This window comes from Clarias gariepinus, chromosome 25 (assembly GCF_024256425.1).
Source record: "Clarias gariepinus isolate MV-2021 ecotype Netherlands chromosome 25, CGAR_prim_01v2, whole genome shotgun sequence".
Lineage (NCBI taxonomy): Eukaryota > Metazoa > Chordata > Actinopteri > Siluriformes > Clariidae > Clarias > Clarias gariepinus.
Genome location: NC_071124.1, coordinates 3,050,023 through 3,069,991, shown reverse-complemented (window position 1 = coordinate 3,069,991; position 19,969 = coordinate 3,050,023). Strand labels below are relative to the sequence as shown.

General features: G+C 40.1%; 1 protein-coding gene across 1 annotated transcript in view; it reads right to left on the bottom strand.

Moving 5' to 3' along the window:
- cdh6 (cadherin 6) overlaps positions 1-19,273 on the bottom strand; it is a 33,968-nt gene extending 14,695 nt beyond the window's left edge. The window contains exons 1-2 of the mRNA XM_053486593.1: positions 19,136-19,273; positions 744-1,051 (exon numbers count right to left, since the gene is read on the bottom strand). Of these exons, the coding sequence (XP_053342568.1) occupies positions 744-941 (198 nt within the window). The 5' untranslated portion in view covers positions 942-1,051; positions 19,136-19,273. The remainder of the gene's footprint in view (positions 1-743; positions 1,052-19,135) is intronic.
- Between the last annotated feature and the right edge of the window lie 696 nt (positions 19,274-19,969).

Below are 19,969 nucleotides of genomic sequence, written 5' to 3'. Positions count from 1 at the left end.
GCAGTGACCCCTTAGCCAGGCGTCGAAGTGATGAGGCTTTTCTTTCTTTCTTATCGTATATTCTAATCTTTGATCCTCTGTCGAGACCCATCTTGCCTGTGATGGTGGGCAGCGCTAAAGGCCAGAGCTTTCGCCCTTCTCCTCGTCTACGACCTGGCAGGGGCCCGAGCTGGAGAAACACCATCATCGCCTAGCCCACGCTTTTTATCTTCTCCGGCGCTGGTTATTAAAAGACGGCTGCTGAGATAGAGATGGAGGATTAAGAAAGTGAGAGAGTGAGAGATGATGATGAAACTTTTCTCTTGGCTGTCTGAGGCCTGGACTGCCTACCTTGTGTACTGGGGTGAAATATAAAGGCGTAGGTTAGCAGGTGAGAATGATGTCTACGTGAGAAACTAGCCGACCCAGCTAGCGGGGTTTTGGAGTCGGAGCACAGAAAAACTTCTTCTGGCTTTATGGAGAAGCCTTGAGCGAGCGGGGTTAAGTTTGTAGGTTTCATCTGCTCCTCATGCCTACATTGAGTGCTGTAGCTTTAGTGATCAGCACGTACAGTTAACAGGGATGATATTAAAAGATATTTAAAGGGCTTTGTGAATCCAAAGCGGCCTGACTATAAAATTAACAATGACAATAAAAATCCGAGTGGTTTACACGACGGGTGTAATTACTTCTTGTGGCTTTTACAGGCTTGTTAACCTTCAAGTGAATTGTTGTGAAATGGTTTTTTTTTTTTCCTCCCCTACCTTGCCGATGTACTGATGATCGGTACCGGTGTATTCCTCCTGCAGGAAGAACTGCTTCCACATCCATCCTCTCTTGGAGCGCTTCAGAGCCTCCATGTTCCTCTCCCGCTGGGACGCATCCTTTCCCCTTAAAAGCACCATGGCGTCCGCGCAGTGCGCCACCCAGACCCATAACAGAAACACCGTCAAAGTCCTCATTTTGTCTTCCTTCCTTCGTTGGTCCTATCTGCCCAGGTTACAGCTCTGTATGATGCAGGTTGCTGCCACCCTCATAGTCCTGAGTGCCTGGCTCAAAAGTCCGGGGTCACCTATACAGCAAAAAAAAAAAAAAAAAAGGCAAACGAGGCACGATTAATTGGCTTCGTTAAGAGCTGACCCGAGCACCCTGTATCGGCGTTACAACCGTCTCTTAATGAGAAGCCGGCGCTTGGGAAATGTCGGACCGGCGAATCTGGAGCTGATATCTATATAATTGGTGTCCCGCAGACCGCGGGGCGTGAAGCGGAACGCGGAGGCTCAGTTCTGCGGGAACCCGTTTACTGCGGGAGAGATGAAAACTCACATGAGCTCGCTTCTTCGGCCGACAAATTAGCCTCAGACTCCGAGCGTAGTTCGAAACAAGCTAACTCTAAAAAAAAAAAAAAAAAAAAACGGCTCTCGCGAATCTGTTATCAATTAATCGATATGCGTGTGCTTTAAATGCCTCCATTTAAAGAATAAAGCACTTGTGTAGCAATTGAGCTGAGGAAGAAAAAAATAAATACATCCTAATTTGGAAAGAATGAGAGAGAGAGAGAGGGCGAGACAGAGAATCGCTCAGTGGTAACGTGGGCAGTTTGCTCGGCACGGAACGAGCAAAATTAACACGGTCTTGCTGCGCTGACCTTACGGAGGTCAGAGACAAAAGAGTTCTGCTAACACACATAATAATCTGTGGTTCTACATTAATCTTAAAGGTTCCTGAAGTCTGCCACCCCCACCACCCCTTCTCTTCTCACGCTTTATAGAGTAGATTCGCAAATGTGATTGTGGGGGGGGGGCTGGACAGGAGGCGAGACAGCCGCTCTTGCCGTCAAGTGCATTTACGCGTCTCCGAAGGTTTTGATTTACAATAGCGGCGGTGACATTTGCATGCGTTTGTCCGTCAGTACGCGACAGCGGAAGGTCGGCGACGGTTAAAGGGCCGGCGATTCAGATGAAAGAGCTCGGTTTGCCGAATTTGTCTGTGTAGTAAGGAGAAACATGAACGCACTCGTGCTGCTTTAGCTTTTTTTTTTTTCGTTCTGCTTTTCATTCCGTTATGACTGCCTTTAATTGAACGAGCTAACAATAGACGCTGGGTCGTATTGATTTGCTGTCAGACTCGATGTGTGTGTGGTTCGCTCTGTGTGTGTGTGTGTGTGTGTGGGCATAACAAAGAAAGACAAAGGAGACACAGGCTTACGAGTGTAGTTTGTGTAAGTTATTGAGGTCCAAACTCTAGAGTCAGGGCGCGTCTTAGTCAAATCTTAGGGAGCGGTTCGGCGCGCCCTGTGACCTCTTAAACCCCCCCGATGTTCGATTGGATCTGGGGCGCTTTTGTGCCAGATGCAAAATGTACCCTTAGTTAGTTTATGATTTTAACCTGCTGTGAGGGAGAGAGGGACAGGGACAGAGACGTGGGTAGAGGAGCATAGAAGCTCCCCTGCTGTCTGGTGAATGCGCCATAAAACTCAGATGTGACACCTGGACTTCACGCTGTCTGTCATCTCCATGCGAACACGCCACCATACATTTGATGTACGAGTTTGACGTTAGCGGTGGGTTAGCATTTATGCGGGTTCAGCTTTTCAGCTATACTACTAATGAATCCTGCTCGCGTGTTATGTTTACGCGCAGCATCTTCGCGGCCTAATTAGAAAACGCGGCGTATCGCGCCGGGCTTACACTTCTGTTTTCAGGCTACTTAGCATTACGTCTGACCTTGAGCCATCAGGAGTTACAGAGGATTTTTTTCCCCAATTTTTTTTTTCGTGTTTTTATTCCTCTTCAAAGACACAGTCCCCTTCGAGTCTCCTGGGAGAGACAGGGACTGGTGAGGTGGTGGTAACGACTGACAGGCGGAGGGGACGAGGTGGGGGGGGGAGTGTGTGTGTGTGGGAATCAACGACACCTGTGGAGGATGCAGTGAGCTGGCAGGACGTAGTGTGTGTGTGAGGCAGGGGCTCTAAGCGTAGCCGGCGTTGCTGCTAGCTCTGGCACACAGCGGACAGTCGCAGCCCTCCTGATAAGTCCCGCAGGGGCAATTAGGAGCAAAAGAAGAAGAGTGTCAGCCACGGGCAGTGACAGATAACAAGTCCTGCTGCAGCACAGCTCGCCACGCACACATACACACACACACAGACACAAATTGTCTTTCACCTCTCCTATATGATGAACAAGGTAGCTTAGAAACGTCCTGCTTCCTCCAGACTCAGTACAGATTTGTCTTGCGTGTCCCTCACGTAAACGTTTGATTAGTAACGTGGGATTTGTATATTGGCGCTCGATTAGGAGATCGGTGTAAAAAAAAAGAAAAAGGAAAAAAAAAATTTTAAGTGTGGAGGTGAAGGGAATGGAAGGAGACACATATCGTGTCGGATTGTGAGCCCGCTCGCGGTCGGAGGCGAGGCGGAGATCAGGTGAAGGGAAATTGAGTGTGGGTGGCGCGCTTGAAACACATCAGAGAGGATCCTGTTTCTATTCGCTGGACTTAGCAAACCCGAGCTGCCGGTCCATGTCGTTCCCTCCGTGGGGCTGAGCGGGTAATCGATACTTATCGACCCGTCCGAAGTCGTCTCTTCGCGCGGGTGGGGGGGTTGTCTGGGTGAGCGGAGAGGGCGGGGCGAGGGTTGAGTTTGAAGGGGCTGTCTAGACTGCTTGGGTTTTTTAGCATGCTACGTTATCACTGCTCCTGGAGAATGATGATTGATTTGCTCATCTTGGTTGTAATGTTTTCCCTGCTGTCCGTTTTTTTCCCCTGGCTATTTATACTTATCTCCCACAATATCCGATTACGGCCCTGACAAAAGATCGCGAGCTGGTGAATGGAAGACAACAGAAAAGAGTTCTTGCTACACTACAATCTTGAGTTGTCTAAAAGATATAAATAGGAAAACACAAGCTAGTACATGAGACGCTTAAATGAATTGAAGCTTGGTTAAAGATGGAGAAATGATCGAGCTAGACTCGAGATATTTGCTGTGAGCATCTTTTAAACAGATCAAACCCTTATTCTTCATGACCGTTTCACATGCTTGCAACTGCAGAGCAACATCTCATTGCAACATCCTTCTGCTCCTCGAACACGCTTGTCAGAGCCAGCTGGACGTCTTACAGCCTTAAATTCTTTTCTTCTGAACGATTCTTTTCTTGTTGCAACACAGGAAGAGTGTTAAGGAGCTTGAAGCATGTGATGGTGCTTACTGTGAGGGAGGGGGGGCTAAAACTTCTTCTGAGGTGTAATCCTGCTTCCTAGACCCTCGCCCCCCCCATTGCCGATCCTCCTAATCTCTTCTACACTACAGCATGTGCACTTTATTCTCCACAGGAACAGATAATGGGTTTAAATGTTCAAGTGTTTTTTTTTATCCCGCTAGAGTGACCGTGTGCACTAACACAATTAGTGTCAGGGAGCGTTGCCCGGACCAGATGGGACCCTTTAATTGCGTAACGCGAGAGGCCATGATGATGTGGTCTGTGAGGAAATGACTTTCTCCTCAACATCGGTGGTGGTCCAAAAACTCACCTTTTTTTATGTTTACAAAGCAGCATGTTTGTGAAGGAACCTCATTGAGCGACCTGCTGCATCTCTCCATTGTCTAGCTGTTCAAACACCAACCTGTTAACCTGTGTGTGTGTGTTTGTGTGTTGTGTTTATATGGCTGTGTTGCTTTTACTGTTTGTTTGCGGTTCCCTGGGTGAGGGGAGGAGAAGCCAGCGTGAGAATCGAAGCTGTGTGAAGAACTCGGCGGGAGTTCTCGGGTCAGCGGCTTCCCCACAGCATTGTGCCGGACTACTGGAATGCCTTCCTCTATTGCAATGCAAATGAGCCTCTGTGTGTGTGTTTGTGGGCTTGCTTGTCACCTCCACCTCGTTGACAAATACGCAAATCAGGAAAGCGCGCTGTTAATAGAGCTGCTGCTTGTAGTCCGGGGAGTCGGGGAGAAGTTTTTTTTTTTTTCACAGAGTGTCGTCGATATTTATCGCACGTCTTTCCCACGAGACCTTTAACAGCCTGACAGCGCCGCTAACTCATCTCTATACGCTCGCAACTCGGAAGCTTTATGCGCTGCCGGCGCTGCATGAATGGGCGTCTCGGTTAACTATCGAAAGTCTCGACAGCAGTTGGCTTTATGGAGACAGGTGAGACAGGATCCAGGTTAGGGTGGGGTGATGAAATGACGGTATGGTGATGGTGGAGGTGTGAAAGATTAAAGTATTAAAGCATGTATAGTTGAGCTACAGTATTTGATTTTGAGTTCTGGTCTTGATGTTATAGTTTGGGAAGATATTCATCGAAGTGGGATGTGCTTTATCGCTGCCTAGGCAGGATTTTCTCAGAGTGATCTGGCAACCCTTGTGAGCTCTAGTGTGCATCATGAAGCAGATTGTTTGACTCAGGAACGAGTCTCAAAATTGTATTTTGCACTTTGATGATTAAGTTAACCAGTGGATCATGTAGTGTATGTGCTTAACCCTTTGGGAGGGATCTGTACTGTCCTTTACTCCACTAGTTAGTATTGTGGGTCTGGTGTTATAATTGTAAATAGTGTAAATATATGAGCAGCTTTTTATCCTTAAATAGAGAAGTTGTAAAAATATAATATTAAAAACTGATTTTATAACAGATTTTTAGTCACATGTTTCATTTGGAGTTTAAATAAAACAAGGTTTGAACATTAGTTTACACAAAAAGTATTTGCTCACCTGCCTTCACATGTATATGAACTTGAGAAACATCCGGTTCTTAATCCAAAAGGTTTAACAAGATGTTGACCCTTTACAGCTATAACAGTTTCAAATCTTTTTCTGAAAAGGCTTTCCACAAGGTTTAGAAACTGGTGTGGGGTTGTCTTTTAAGAGGTGGACTTGGCCCCTTAATTCCAATGAAAGGAACTCTTAATGCTTTAGCATCCCAAAACATTTTGGACAATCTCATGCTCCCAAATTTGTTGGAACGGTTTGAGGACGGCCCCTGACTTTACACCAGTGCACAAAGGTCTATAAAGACATGGATGAGTGTGAAAGAATTTGACTGACAGAGTCCTGACCTCAACCCGATCGAAGACCTTTGGGATGAATTAGAGTGGAGATGGCGAGCCAGGCCTTCTTGTCCAACATCAGTGTCTGACCTCACAAATGTGCTTCTGGAAAAATGGTCAAAAATTCCCATAAACAAACTTCTAAACCCTGTGGAAAGCCTTCCCAAAAGAGTTGAAGCTGTAAATATATCTGCAAATGGGGCGGGGCCAACATCATATTGAACTCTATGGATTAAGAATTGGATGTTACTCAAGTTCATATGCATGTGAAAGCAGGCGAATGAATACTTCTGGCTTTAATACAGTGTATTTTGTGATATCTTGTATTATTGTGTTGTGATGTTTTTGTCATATCGCCCAGTTCTAAACTGTGTTGCATAATAACACCAGTAAAAAAAAGCAATAAAAAGCAAAATGTTCTCACGGAACACAAATGCTTTACGATGCAGTAAGGAAAGAATTCCTGATTGTCCTGATTTCCCAAGGAGACTGACTTGGACTGATCTTTAGGTATTGGGAGCTTCTTCGGCCCTTACATTGTGAACTTTAGTTCCTAACTGCGTTTACTTCACGTAAACTCATGACAGTGATCTCATCTTATCCTAGTCTCTCATTACGGTTAGTTTGGCTATCTCCCTAATCTAAAGTTAGCATGAAGATGAGCGATTAACAGGTTTAAAAAAAATTCTACATTTTGTCCACCAATATAAATAGGTATTTTATCTACCAATATAAAAGCCACGCCCACAAGTGATAAAATTCAATTCAATTCCATTCAATTTTATTTGTATAGCGCTTTTAATAACTGTCATTGTCGCAAGCAGCTTTACACAATCAAAAGCAGGTACTACAAGTACACAAAAGGGATCTTCCATTATTGTGATTAATATTTTAGTATATAATTACACTTTGTTTTTGTTTTTATTCATTTTAGAATTCACTCCCATGTCATTATTTCTTATAAACCCTGCATCTGTGCTGATTGAGAAATCAAATGATCATGGCTGTTTTTTGGTCCGGTTTTAAACCTAAATTTTTATTAATACTTCTTTACGATCTGTCTTTACAATCACGATACGTTTCATTTTAAAAGGTTGCTTTACGTCGTCTCGATTGCAATCACAACACGGCCTGACATTTGGAATCTGCTCTTGCGCTGGATGGAGGGGGGGAAAACGTATTAAAAAAAATTTAATCGATAATGGCATTTATTGACATTAAGCACAGAAATAGAAGTGAAAAACCCTTAAGCTGTGCAGTGACAAATAAAATGAAAAGGCGAGAGCCCGTGGCGGCGTCTGGGACAGTGATGGAATGAGAATGTTGTGGAGGCTGTTCGAGGCCAGTGGAGAATAAAGGTTAAAGGATCCTGATTAGACAGATTTCATCCCGTCTTCTTTTCTCTTCCGCGCTCGGAGCTTGAACTCCGCGGCCCCGGAGCTGTCAGGTTATTAGCACGTGTTTGTCTCGCGAGTTTGCTCTTCACACATGGGGGTCTGCACAAGCGAAGAGTTCAGGAGCGCCTCGCTTTGTGGACGCACTTTTTTTTTGGCTTTATTCAGCCTGTGCTCTCGCGCTCTCTTTTTCTCACACACACACACACACACACACACACACACACACACACACACACAGAGTAATGTGTCAGCACACTTGGCAAGATTTTCTAGTCAGTAATTTGTCGCACACGCTAATGATCCACTCTCGCTTTGGACCGACTTGAGAATAATCAATTGAAATTGTAAATGACGACAGAGGGACGACCCGCGCTAATGGCGTCAGGCCATTATCGCTTCACGCTGAATGTGGGAAACGACATCGGAAACGGGAGAATGTGTGTGTGTGTGTGTGTGTGTGTGTGTGTGGAGGGGGGGGGGGGGGTTGCACAAAGGCCATTTTGACACCTCGGGCTTCGCCGAGCGTCGTCGGGTGCTATTAGCGGCTTCTAAAGGCGGCATGTCGCTCTGCTGAGGATTATGAGAAGCTCGAGAGGTTTCATTACGTGCAGAGAAAAAAATAAAGTCAAACATAAGCTGCGTGGTAAAAATAGCACCTTTAGGCCTGAGATGGTCGGTGATGGTAACTAACCACAGCGTGATGACCGATGTCAGTCGCGGGTTTGTGTGTACCGCGTTTCCGTGGTTACGTTGTAAAAGCCAGTCAGACAGTTTATAAAGCTGTGCGTTTTAATCGATTATTTATAGGCCACTATGAAAATCCACTGAATCGACAATGCTGTTTTCAATTCTGAATTGATTCACACTTTTTAAAGGGTAATATTTCTGTAAACTTTCAAACGTACATAACAACTTTTGCTGAAAATACATACTGAAATCTTCTGTTAACACTCGAATTTTGCAGGATTATCACATATTTATAGGAATTTGAATCACCAGGGACCTTGTGATACGCTATTATCACGATATCTAGGTAGTGATTCGATTTGTATTGCGATTTTTGTATTCGCTCTTACCAGACAGGATGCTATACAGTGTAAAAATTTAGTGAGCACCACCTGCAGGATTACGAAGGAACAGCAACCATACACCATCTCGAAACCAAACAATATAAATTAAAAATTGAATTAAAAAAATCAGCGAGAGATAAACAGCCACTGCAACACATTACTGAATAGATTTTTTCCCCAGTTTATGGTAAGTTGGTGCAATAGCGCCACCTAGATCACCGGAGTGTGGGGAATAAAATTGCCAGGAAGAAAAGATGATTACTTTGTATGAGACATGGCATTTACACAATAAACATCACAGGTTACACAGCATTTTAGTCTTTAATAAATACGTTAACATACAAAACATTAGTGCTGTTAAATCTAAACAAAAATCACAATACACAAGCAGCGACAGTCTGCCTGTCAATCGCAGCTATAGCTGTTTAAAGCATTTTAAGCATTTCACTTAACTTTCACATTGCATGTCCTGGGCTCAACTCAATAGGAAGTCAGTTATTTTGGGTTGTTTGCAAAACACACCCATTGGAATTTGATATAGGCTACTCCCCCTAGGGAATTTATAAGATCGGCAATAAATCGGGCCTAGCAGATCTCAAGACACTGAGGATTTTTGTTATCTCAAACGAGTCAGCCATAACGGCGCACAAACAGAGTTTAATAACTTTCTGTGTGATATTATATTGAGTGACATCATAATATGATGCTTTTTTTGGGGGTCTAAACATAATTTTGGAAAAAGAGGAATTTTAGGTCATAATGGTGTCTGCTCGCTGTCTTTCTGGTGCATCCAGGTGGCAATGGGTCAGGATGCTTGGGCTGATCATTGTTGCTTGAAACTGTATTTTAGTTTTGCAGGTTCTCCTATTGTTCTTAAGAAGTAATAAATAAGAACAATAAGCAGAATAAATCTCGACCCTCATGAGTAGCAGCTAAGATATTTGTCTTGCTGTAATGATGTAACATGTATGCGATGTTTGGCCACGCCCACTTCTTTTATCTTTTATCAACTGATGATAATCAACACAAACTCATCAGCCCACAATCTTATACCACATTAAACCACCTGATATGACAATCCCGATCTGTCTCTCTCTCTGTCTTACTCTCTCTCAAACACATACACACTCTCTGTCTCTCGCTATCTCTCTCTCAGGTCCGAGAGGACGGATAATGTCCAAGTGAAACGAGCGCTCAGATTTAACCTGCAGCTGCCAGGGCAGATTGCATCAGCTACACACACACACACTAACACACACACACACATACTTACACACACACACACACACACATACTTACACACACTCTCACACACACACTCACTCAAAGACCTTTTTACTACAAATTACACCATCCACTGAGGGGAAAGTCAATTCCACAAGCCAACGTCTTCAATCTTAAAAAAAAAATGACAGACTCTAGCCGCCTCCCAGGATGCACTGTGTGGCACAGGAAACGTCTCAACTTAACACGTACCATTACTGAGCAAGGAAAAAAAACACCTCACCATGATGACCATGTAGCAGCTGTTACTATGGCAACAGTGAGTTGATTCTTTTTCTGTAACTGCACTGCACGAAGTGTTTTATTCCTCGCATATCAGTTCATTACAAATTCTTAGTTAATTAAGAATAACAGTTACAATGAAAAACCACAGATTTGTTTTATCCTCTTATAGATTACATTTGATGTTTGGAGAAATACTTATTATGTTACAGTAGTTTTATCCTGAATGCCGGTTAGAATGAGGAATCTATAACTGGATGCTGTTTGAACGCTCCTCCTCGGATTTATTCTTGCTTTCGGATGGCTGAACTTGTCATTTGTTTGATGCAGAAAGAACTTTGCGTAATGAATACGTTCTCTTCCTATAGAACTCTCGGTACAGTACGACTCACATCAGACAGCGAGGCAGGAGAGGCACTGATGATGAAAAAACAAGCAAAAAAAAAAAAAAGAAACCTTAAAGCAGAATTCCAAACGCACAATGAATATTTCTGTCGTTCGACATCTGTGCGGTAGAATAAATAAAAAACTGCCTGCTCCTTCACCCCCCTCCTTCTGAAACACACGCACATGGAATACTGATGATGGAGAGAAATCTCGCCGTGACAGAAAGTCGTCTGTGTTTTCGGTCTACGTTTAATCTGATTTATTCGGACGCTGACCTTAAACTCGACGGAATGAGCGGCGTGACCTCGACCTTGGAGGTCAATCGAGTGCCGGTTGTCCCGACACGCACACACACACACATGTCTGAGAGCGAAACAACGGCACGATTCTTCCTTCTGAATCTCCGTGCTGGGAAATTAAACCAGGATTAGAGCGCTATTAATACGCAGATGGTAATTTATACAGTAAATGCCAAAAAATAAAAAATCCAGTGGAACTTTTTTTTCTTTTATTAATAAAAGTCATTGTGGTCAAAGAAAAAAAGCATAACTTTTAGATTCTTAAATTTGACTGAAGAGGAGGTGTAGGACACATTTCTTTAACAGTAATCCAAAAAAAAAAAGAAAGAAAAAGAAACAAAAATGAACATCTCTAAAGGCTGATAGGGTGAAGAAGGTGTTTATGGAAGGAGTCTCCAGTGTGAACGCTTTATACCAGCCAGGTGTAACTTTTCTCAGTGGCATCTTCATGGACAAAGGAGTTTGTTTTCTTGGTTATTAATGTCAAGAGAGAGGAAAACATCAAGGCCAAGTGTTTATAGTGTAAGTTTCAAAAATGTTTTACATCACAAAATATTACTCAGAGTGGATAAAAAGTATAATGTATATATGTACAGCTATGTTTTTTTCTTGCTTTGAAGGACTCTGATGCTGCTATGTAAAGCTGGATAAAGCGATGTACATTTCTTTCAAGGATTGAGCGAGAGAGAGAGAGAGAGAGAGAGAGAGAGAGAAAGCACAGAACAAAGCAAAGCAAAGAAAAAAATATACAAAAGAACAGATATCAGAGAGTAAAGTGGATTTAAAAACAGAAAACACAGTAAGGAAATAAACTGAAAAACAAACATGAAAAATGGAAAAAAGGGGTGCAAGGCATGGATGTGATCGCTAGTGTGTCGTCCTTTAATCGCTAGTGTGTCATCCTAAAGTTAAAAAATTAAACTTCTTCTTAAAAAAAAGTGTGGTGTGTGTATAAAAGGAATAAAAAACATGCTGTTATGAGACAATAACCAACGATAGCCTTTTTCTACAACATTTTTAAGTGGTTTTAATATTAAAATATCTCAGGTGTGCAAACACAGTCCAAAGAAGTGCTGCCCCCCCCCCCCCCCCCCCCCAAAAAAAAAAATAACAGAGACAGAAAGAGCAATAGAGAGAGAGAGAGAGAGAGAGAGGGAGAGAGAGGATGAAGCAAAGAAAAAATATATACTAAAGTCCAGATAAAAAAAGAGCAAATTTGATTTTTAAAAAAGCTGAAAAAAAAAGTCAACTGAAAAACAATCAAGAAAAATTAATCATGACTGGCATAGATGTGATCGTTAGCGTATTGTTCTTTAATAAATAAATAAATAAAAAGTGTGGTGTAAGAGGAATAAACCACATCTTGAGAGTGCTTTTACTTTTTCTAAAATTTTTCTCACACAGCAAATCAGAATCAAACTTTATCTCAGAAGTGCAAACACTGTCCAAAAGAAAAAAAAAATCCTGGTACTGATTGGAACGGGGGAGGAGCATGATGAGATCTCCTGAGCGAGTGTCCCTGATGATAACAGGGGAGGCGCGAGAGATACAGATGAGAGCTCGATTGTTTACAGTGTCCCTTTATCAGTCCATTCATCATCCATTTCCACTCCAATTACCTGGCCTCTCTGTTCCACGCTGAAAGCCAACTGGGGAAACAATGCTACTTAATGCTAGCATATTTAGCCGTTTTAAAAATTTTCATGTTCTTCCCCTGACAATGTGGTGGCCAAGTGAAAAAGAAAATCCACAAAATATGGAAAAAAAAGGGCAATGAATGACGTAACGACTTCATAAATCACTCTGGGGTGAAATTAATTACAGGTGTCGGCTAATCTGCGTTATCACAGGCTCCATCTCGGGGCATTGTCGTGTCAGGTGATGGCGGCCGCTGATCTAATTAGCACACAAAAGTGCGAGGACATTTGCATACAGGCGTGCTTTCAAGCGAGGAGTATGACTGAAGAATTTTAGGCTTCTTTTCTTCTTCTTTTTTAATCTCAGTAAAACACGCAATGCTAGTTAATGGCATTCTGCCTCGCGGAGGTTTTCGTTTTGTAGGGAAAATAGAATCTGAGTGTCAAATTTAATTAAAGAGAAAAAAAAGTTTTTTAATATCATATAGTGTAACATTTGGGAGTCAGTTGTCTACTCAGGGAAGAAATTTAGGGCATTATTGAAAAAGGCTGCCCCACTGAGAGAGACGACTTGCTTGCTGACCTTCCTGTTTAAGCTCCGCCGTTTGTTTTTCTTTTAGAATGCAGTCCTGTAATTTTACAATATTGTGATAAAACACTTCACTAAACAGCTTTGTATCAGATATTTGTTTTTATTGATAATTTTGATATATGTAATTATATAACAGGCTAAAAGCAGCTCAAGTGATGATGTGCGTATATAATTTTTATGAAATAAAAATCCTACTATTTTGACCATAAAATACAAAAATACATTTATGTATGTATTTAGTTATAATTTAAAAAAATATCACATGAAAATATAATGTGATATTTTTCAATTACACTATTAAAAATAATTTTAATTAAATTTAAGTAGCATTATTTTTCTTCTTTTTTGTTTGCATGATAAACAGCAACTCTTATAATAATGCATATTGTATACTATTAAAATGGTCACAAATATGATAATATGATATTTTTGCCAAAACACCTTCAAGCACTGCATTTGGCAGGGATTTTTTTTAAATAAAATAAGATTTTGCAATGACTGGAACTGGGTTAAGAATTGTCCAACTCATTATTAAACCCTAGGAGGACAGTGCTGAACTCTCACAGAAGAAATGTCTTCAAAAACATCCTGAATGAGAGTGATGGGAGATCACTGGAACACTTTGTGAAACTGCTTGATAGAAAAATGTCCCATAAAAACCAGAGCTATGTTTATTAGTGAACATAAGAGCATTTCAATTCACACACACACACACACACACACACACACACTGTGATGAGAACTTAGAGGATTGGGACTCAACAGCTGTGTGTCCATGAGAAAACCACTTGTTTATGAGACTCATTATAGAGCGATGGAAAAAGGTCATGTGACCTGATAAATCCAGAGTGAACCTATTCCAGAGTGATGTGTGTGTCAGGGCAAAAAGGGAAGCGCATGAAGCGATGCTCCAATAATGTGCAATCCTCTGGAGACAGTGTTATGACCTGGAGTTGATCAGTTACTCAGGTCTAGACTCAGTATCATTATGTGGCAATAAAATGAAGTCAGCTGACCACCTGAATGTACTGAATCACCACGTTATCACATCTATGGAGCTTTTCTTCTTCCCTGATGGCACTGAACACCAGATTCCACAGTACCACAAGTAGTCGAAGCTAAAGGTGGTGTGTGTGTTTTTTCCTCAGGCAGTGTCGATATAACTCCACTCTTTACTACTAAAGTTTATGTATGAAATTATATTGTGCAGCCATTTTTTACTCAAATTATTTTCTATTCTATACCCAGAGATCATCTGCATTTACAAACTTGTACATTTATTTTCATCACTGAGCAGAATTATATTACAAATAAAACAACATTAATGTTTAAATGTGACTGTTAGATTTGTGTTAGATTATACACTTATTAACATCAAAATATTTAATTAGAGTGAATAGTTTTTTCTTGATTATAAAACATAAATAAATTTTTTTGTAAAGCCCCTGATTTGCAGTAATGAGTGTAAATTTAATTAGTGTAGGAATATCAGCAATTAACTCAAAGTGTATTGTCTTAAAAAAATAAATAAATACATAAAACAACAATGAGCGGGCCCAAGCACCTGCGTTATTTCCACCCAGGCAAACCTTATGACGATTTTCAGCAAGTTTCACAAGTTTAAGGCATCGCCATGGCTTTTGAGCAAACAACAAAAAATATCTGACTTCCTGATGGGTTAATCACATGACTTATTATTATTGTTATTAAAATTATTCAGCTGAGATCAATGAAATCAAGAAGTGTACTGAGTTTAATATGTATACGTGCAGGTGTATATGAGCTATGCAGCAAGAACTCCAGTGGAGGCCCTGAGCCCCGCTAAGTGCTGATGTCATAGTGCTGCTGATGTCATAGTGCTTGGTTCCTAAAAAAATGCATCAGGACTGAGTGTATCTACCGCTCTTGGTAAAAACAAAAAGGTTTAGAGTGAAAAAAAGGGTGTGAAACTAAAGCTGGATTGATTATAAAATAATAGGTTATTCATTTACAGTCTTTATTTACTAAAGAGTATTATTTATAGTTAGTTAGGTTGCTAAATATGCAACTTGCTTATATGCCTTTTTAAAAAGGAAGAATAGTTCTTATCTGCTGTTTCTTTATCGTCACACATGTATCCACCCATTTCTAACATTCTAACATTTATCCACGCCTAAACTGCGGCGCCCTCCAGAGCAAGTCGTTACTGTATGTGTTCACTTATCTCTGAAGCTGCGATGAAGCTTGTGCTATAATTACACACACATACACACTCCCTTTCATTTCATTTCCTCCTGTTTGAACACACACTGGGCCAGAAATAAACCTCAGCTCAATCTCTGTTCTTGAAAAAGTATGAGGGTCGTCAAGCCATGTCCTGAAATACACCAATGCGGGTTCTTGGACCCCCCTCATCCTCCCACACACACACACAGACACTACTACACCACTAGGGATGCACTGATTCCACTTTTCCATTTTCAGTACAATCCTAATGTTCCTACTCTACAGCTGATGTGCGAGGCGATGTGTCTGCAAGTGTTCAGTATTTTTTTTTCCTATAAAACATCGCAGGAGTCTCCGTGACAACATGACTCCACATTTTAAGCTCTGATGCCAACACTTTATCTCAGATCTGTGCATCTCTACAACATCTGGTCTATCAGATTAAACCAGATTAGCTAGCGTAAATATTCCTAGCGTGAAATTCAGAGTTTACCCACCCGCGAATCAGTCAGACATTGGTATGAAGACGTGGTGAATGGAACGCTCTCTGTTGTAGAGGGATATTCCATGATGCAGAAAACCACGTCTAATCTGTCAACATTTACAATTAAAATCCCACCTCTTGGGATTCTTTTAACATTTACAAATAAATATAAAAAAAGTTGTTCTGAAGAGATCAGAAACGTACGCTGAGTTTTACAAAGCGCTGACACTGGAGACTCCTTCCTTCAGCATTAAAAAAATTATTAATTCTTAAAGAAAACTTCTCTAGGGTGAATTAGAGCGAAGTAAAATTAGCTATCCTTAGCTACGCAGGCAAATATTAAGGTAATCTGTTAAGCCAAAACTTACTTTTACAATGAAATTATACAAAAAAAAAAGTTACATGTGACGAATCGTTCACAATTAAACGACTCAATTCGATTATAAATATCATTCCTGACACGGTAAAATGTAACACCATAGACAGCTTTTGTTCTTTGTGATAAACTCTAGAAGTAATGTAGCGTTTATTGCTCATAATAACGATTCTGTGTGCTGACATTTGTAAGTAATTAAATCACAGTTTTTGGCGCAGACATTTTGTAGACAAACTGTGATGCATAAAAAAAGCATCAATTATTTTCAACATCACTGATAAAAAAACTCTATGGATAGAAAATGTTATAGATTCACAAGATTTTTTTCCCTATCAGCTCCTGGAGATGTTTAGAAGTTAGTCAGTTTGATAACTCGTTCTCCTGTCTCTCTCTCTCTCTCTCTCTCACACACACACACAGACACACGTGACAGATTCTCCGTATTGTGTATACTCGTATGCATGTTCAAAAGCAGCAGAAAAAGGCAATAAGGTGTGACGTGTGTAAATATTCAGGACAAATGAACACAAATTAAATTACACCATGGACATCTCAAGTCTGAAAGAGTGAGGTATTTGTATATTTTTCTTTTTATAAGAAATAAGTCACCTGTATGAGTGACTCAACACAAGCTAGGTGTAAACTAGCTCTATACTATTACACTAAACAGCGGCACTCCAGACATTATTCTAAACGCTGACTCAACGCCCACAACAGTAGGTTAAACACTATACAGGCCTGTCTGTCTGTGTTCATTCTGTAGTGAATTTTATAGGTGTTAATTCTAAACATAAACTCTATAATGATTAACACTACAGATGAGCTGATTCATCACTGTGAAAAAGTGTTAATAATTAATTACCGTCGTTCACAATGAGTGAATTCAACACCTGACGGCTGATACGCTAATGTTAACTGTGAATGTTGATTCAGAGGTGTTAAGGTTCATTCATCCCTAATTCAGTTCTCACTATGAGGTTATTTAGATTATAGATCACTTCTTACAGCATTAACACTTCCACCATTTATACACTATAGAACAGAATTACACATCTACAGAGAGAGTGTTTAAAGACCGTAAGAAGGATCTAAGAGTTTAATGTAAGTTATGTGAATTGTTTTTAGCCTTGTACTGTATAAGTGAAATAAACAATATAGAGAACTACTGTAGTGTCAATATTAACTCTATACACAACAATGTCTAAATTAATTGAAAAGTATTAACTTATAGACGGGTGTAAGTGTTAATTCTGTTAAGTCAGGTAGGCTTTTTAACCATTTGTCATTTCAACCACATACAGTGGACCGAGGTGCTACATACATACATCAATTAACAACACTAGCTAAGACAAAAACCTGATTAGCTGAGAACTATGAGAACAAATTTGCACCATAAATTAACAACACTATCTAAGAACTATACAAAAAAGACAGCAAAAAGACGTGATGTGTTAAGTCTGCATGTGTTTTGTAATTATTATTATTATTATTATTATTATTATTATTAAGTCTATATGTTGAATGCTACAGTAACTTAGTTCTATGGAATATGATGATGTGTAACTTATAATATCTCATAGCATTTAAACATGTATTCAACACTATAACAGGGTTTAAATGTTAATTCAGTGGTGTTAGCCTCAATTTAGTTCTAGTCAAATTAGGGCCTGGAGCCAATCCCAGGAAACTAAGGGTATAATGCAGGGTACACCCTGGACAGGGCACGAAACCTTCACAGGGCACACACACATGCATACACATGCTCATTCACACACTACGGGCAATTTAGGAACGTGAATTAGCCTAATTTGCATGTCTTTGGACTGTAGGAGGAAACCGGAGTACCCGGAGGAAACCCAACAAGCACAGGGAGAACATGCACACAGGCCCCGAGGCGGGATTCGAAAATATAATATTTAGTATAATACTATATTATGCTAAATATTACGTACATACAGTATAGGCACTAACACCACAGAATTAATATTTAGATCCCTGTAATGGCGCCTAAGTCGTATAAGCTTAAATACTATTAAATACAATAAGTTAAATATTATTGTGCTCTACTTAATTAAGTTAGCATTTCATTCACCATATAGACTTAATAATAGTAATTAACTAAATAGAATAAACACATACTCGACTAAACACATAACTAACAGTACATACCATTCTAACACCTACAACCATGTGTATATATATATATATATATATATATATATATATAAATATATATATATATATATATATATATATATATATATAGAGAGAGAGAGAGAGAGAGAGAGAGAGAATAAGTCTAAGAAATGTATACACACTCCAAGAAAATAAAAATAGTACAATGTATATTAAATAAATAACATCATCATATTATTATTATAATAATATCACATATATTAATAATACATTTGGTATTAAAATATTTATACAGAATTTAGTTTTTCCTAAAGTGTATAAACATTTTGTTGGTTGAGTATGTATATTTAGCATTTTATATATATATATATATATATATATATATATATATAACACTAAATTTGAGTTAATTATTGAACTACATTGACACTAACACCACAGAAACAACATCTACATCCCTGTAATAATGCCTCAGTCACACAGGCTTAAGTATTGTTAAATATTATAAGTTATTCTATATAATTAAGTTAGGATGCACCATTTAGACTTAATAATAATAATTACAAAACAGATTTAACACAACACTCGACTGAACACATCACTAACAGCTAACAGTACAGAATTAGTACATGGTTGACTATATTTTGTTTAATTAACACTTTATTGTGTGGAGATTTAATATGTGAATATGGTGAGTGAATGTCGCCGTTATTAACCCTTACACCCCTGTATTAACACTCTGGCACTGTTGAATTCACACTCACGGTGTTTATTACCGCTTATACACCCGAATTATAGACTCTTAGTTTTAAAATATAATCCATGCTAACTGTTAGCAATATTTTCTCACACAAATTGAAAAGGAAATTCAAAAAAAAACTGTCAACTCATGATGGACACCCGCGCGCGCACTCACTCACTCTCTCACTCACGCACCAGAAGTGATGAATAATTAAGCTGTTTTTTTTTCTTTCTTACTTTAAAAAAATAAATAAATTATAATTAAAACGCACTCTCTTACCTATTTCTCTCAGTGATAAAGTGCCGACACAGGGAACCCCCGCGGTGTAAAAGTGAATAAAGCGCTCTCTCTCTCTCTCTTTCAGCAGCTCCGGAGTCCGTGTCCGTTACGCGCGCGCTCCGTTGACTGCGCGCGAGAGAAAAGTGTCGCGCGACTGCCGCTCGTGCGCCTCATCCGAAGCTGAGGAGGAAAAAAAGTAGGCGGAGTCGAAAATGGAGCGTGGCCGCTGATTGGCCGGTCTCGTCCAAACGCGTCTCTATGTGTATATACATGGAGGAGTGTGTGTGTGTGTGTGTGTGTGTGTGGTGGGGGTGTGGGGGGTAGTTTCCAAAGTACTGTATATCCTAACCCGAGCCTGATTAATGATTTTACTGCAAGCTTTCACCCTTTTCAGTTCAGTCAGTTATAGACAGGGGAGTGCTGAAAAAAAATATTACACTACTACATACACACGACCGGTGTGCACTAGAGATGTGATCGCTGGTTCCCAAATCATGACAAAAAAATAACAAACCTGATCTAAACTTTCAACTTGTAAACGATCGAAACATCTAAACAAAGCTAGTACAGAGCTAAAAATAAAATTAAACAACCACATTTAATACTAAGTGTGTATTCTCACTCACCTATTGTTTATACTGCTTTATCCTTTATACAGTGTCGCAGGGGGCCTGGAGCCAATCCCAGAGACTTAGGGTACGAGGTGGGGTACACCCTCGATGGGGTGCAAATCCATCGCAGGGCACAAAGACACACACACACACACACACACACACACACACTATGAACAATTTGGGAACAATTTGGCCAATTAGCCTAATCTCCATGTCTTTG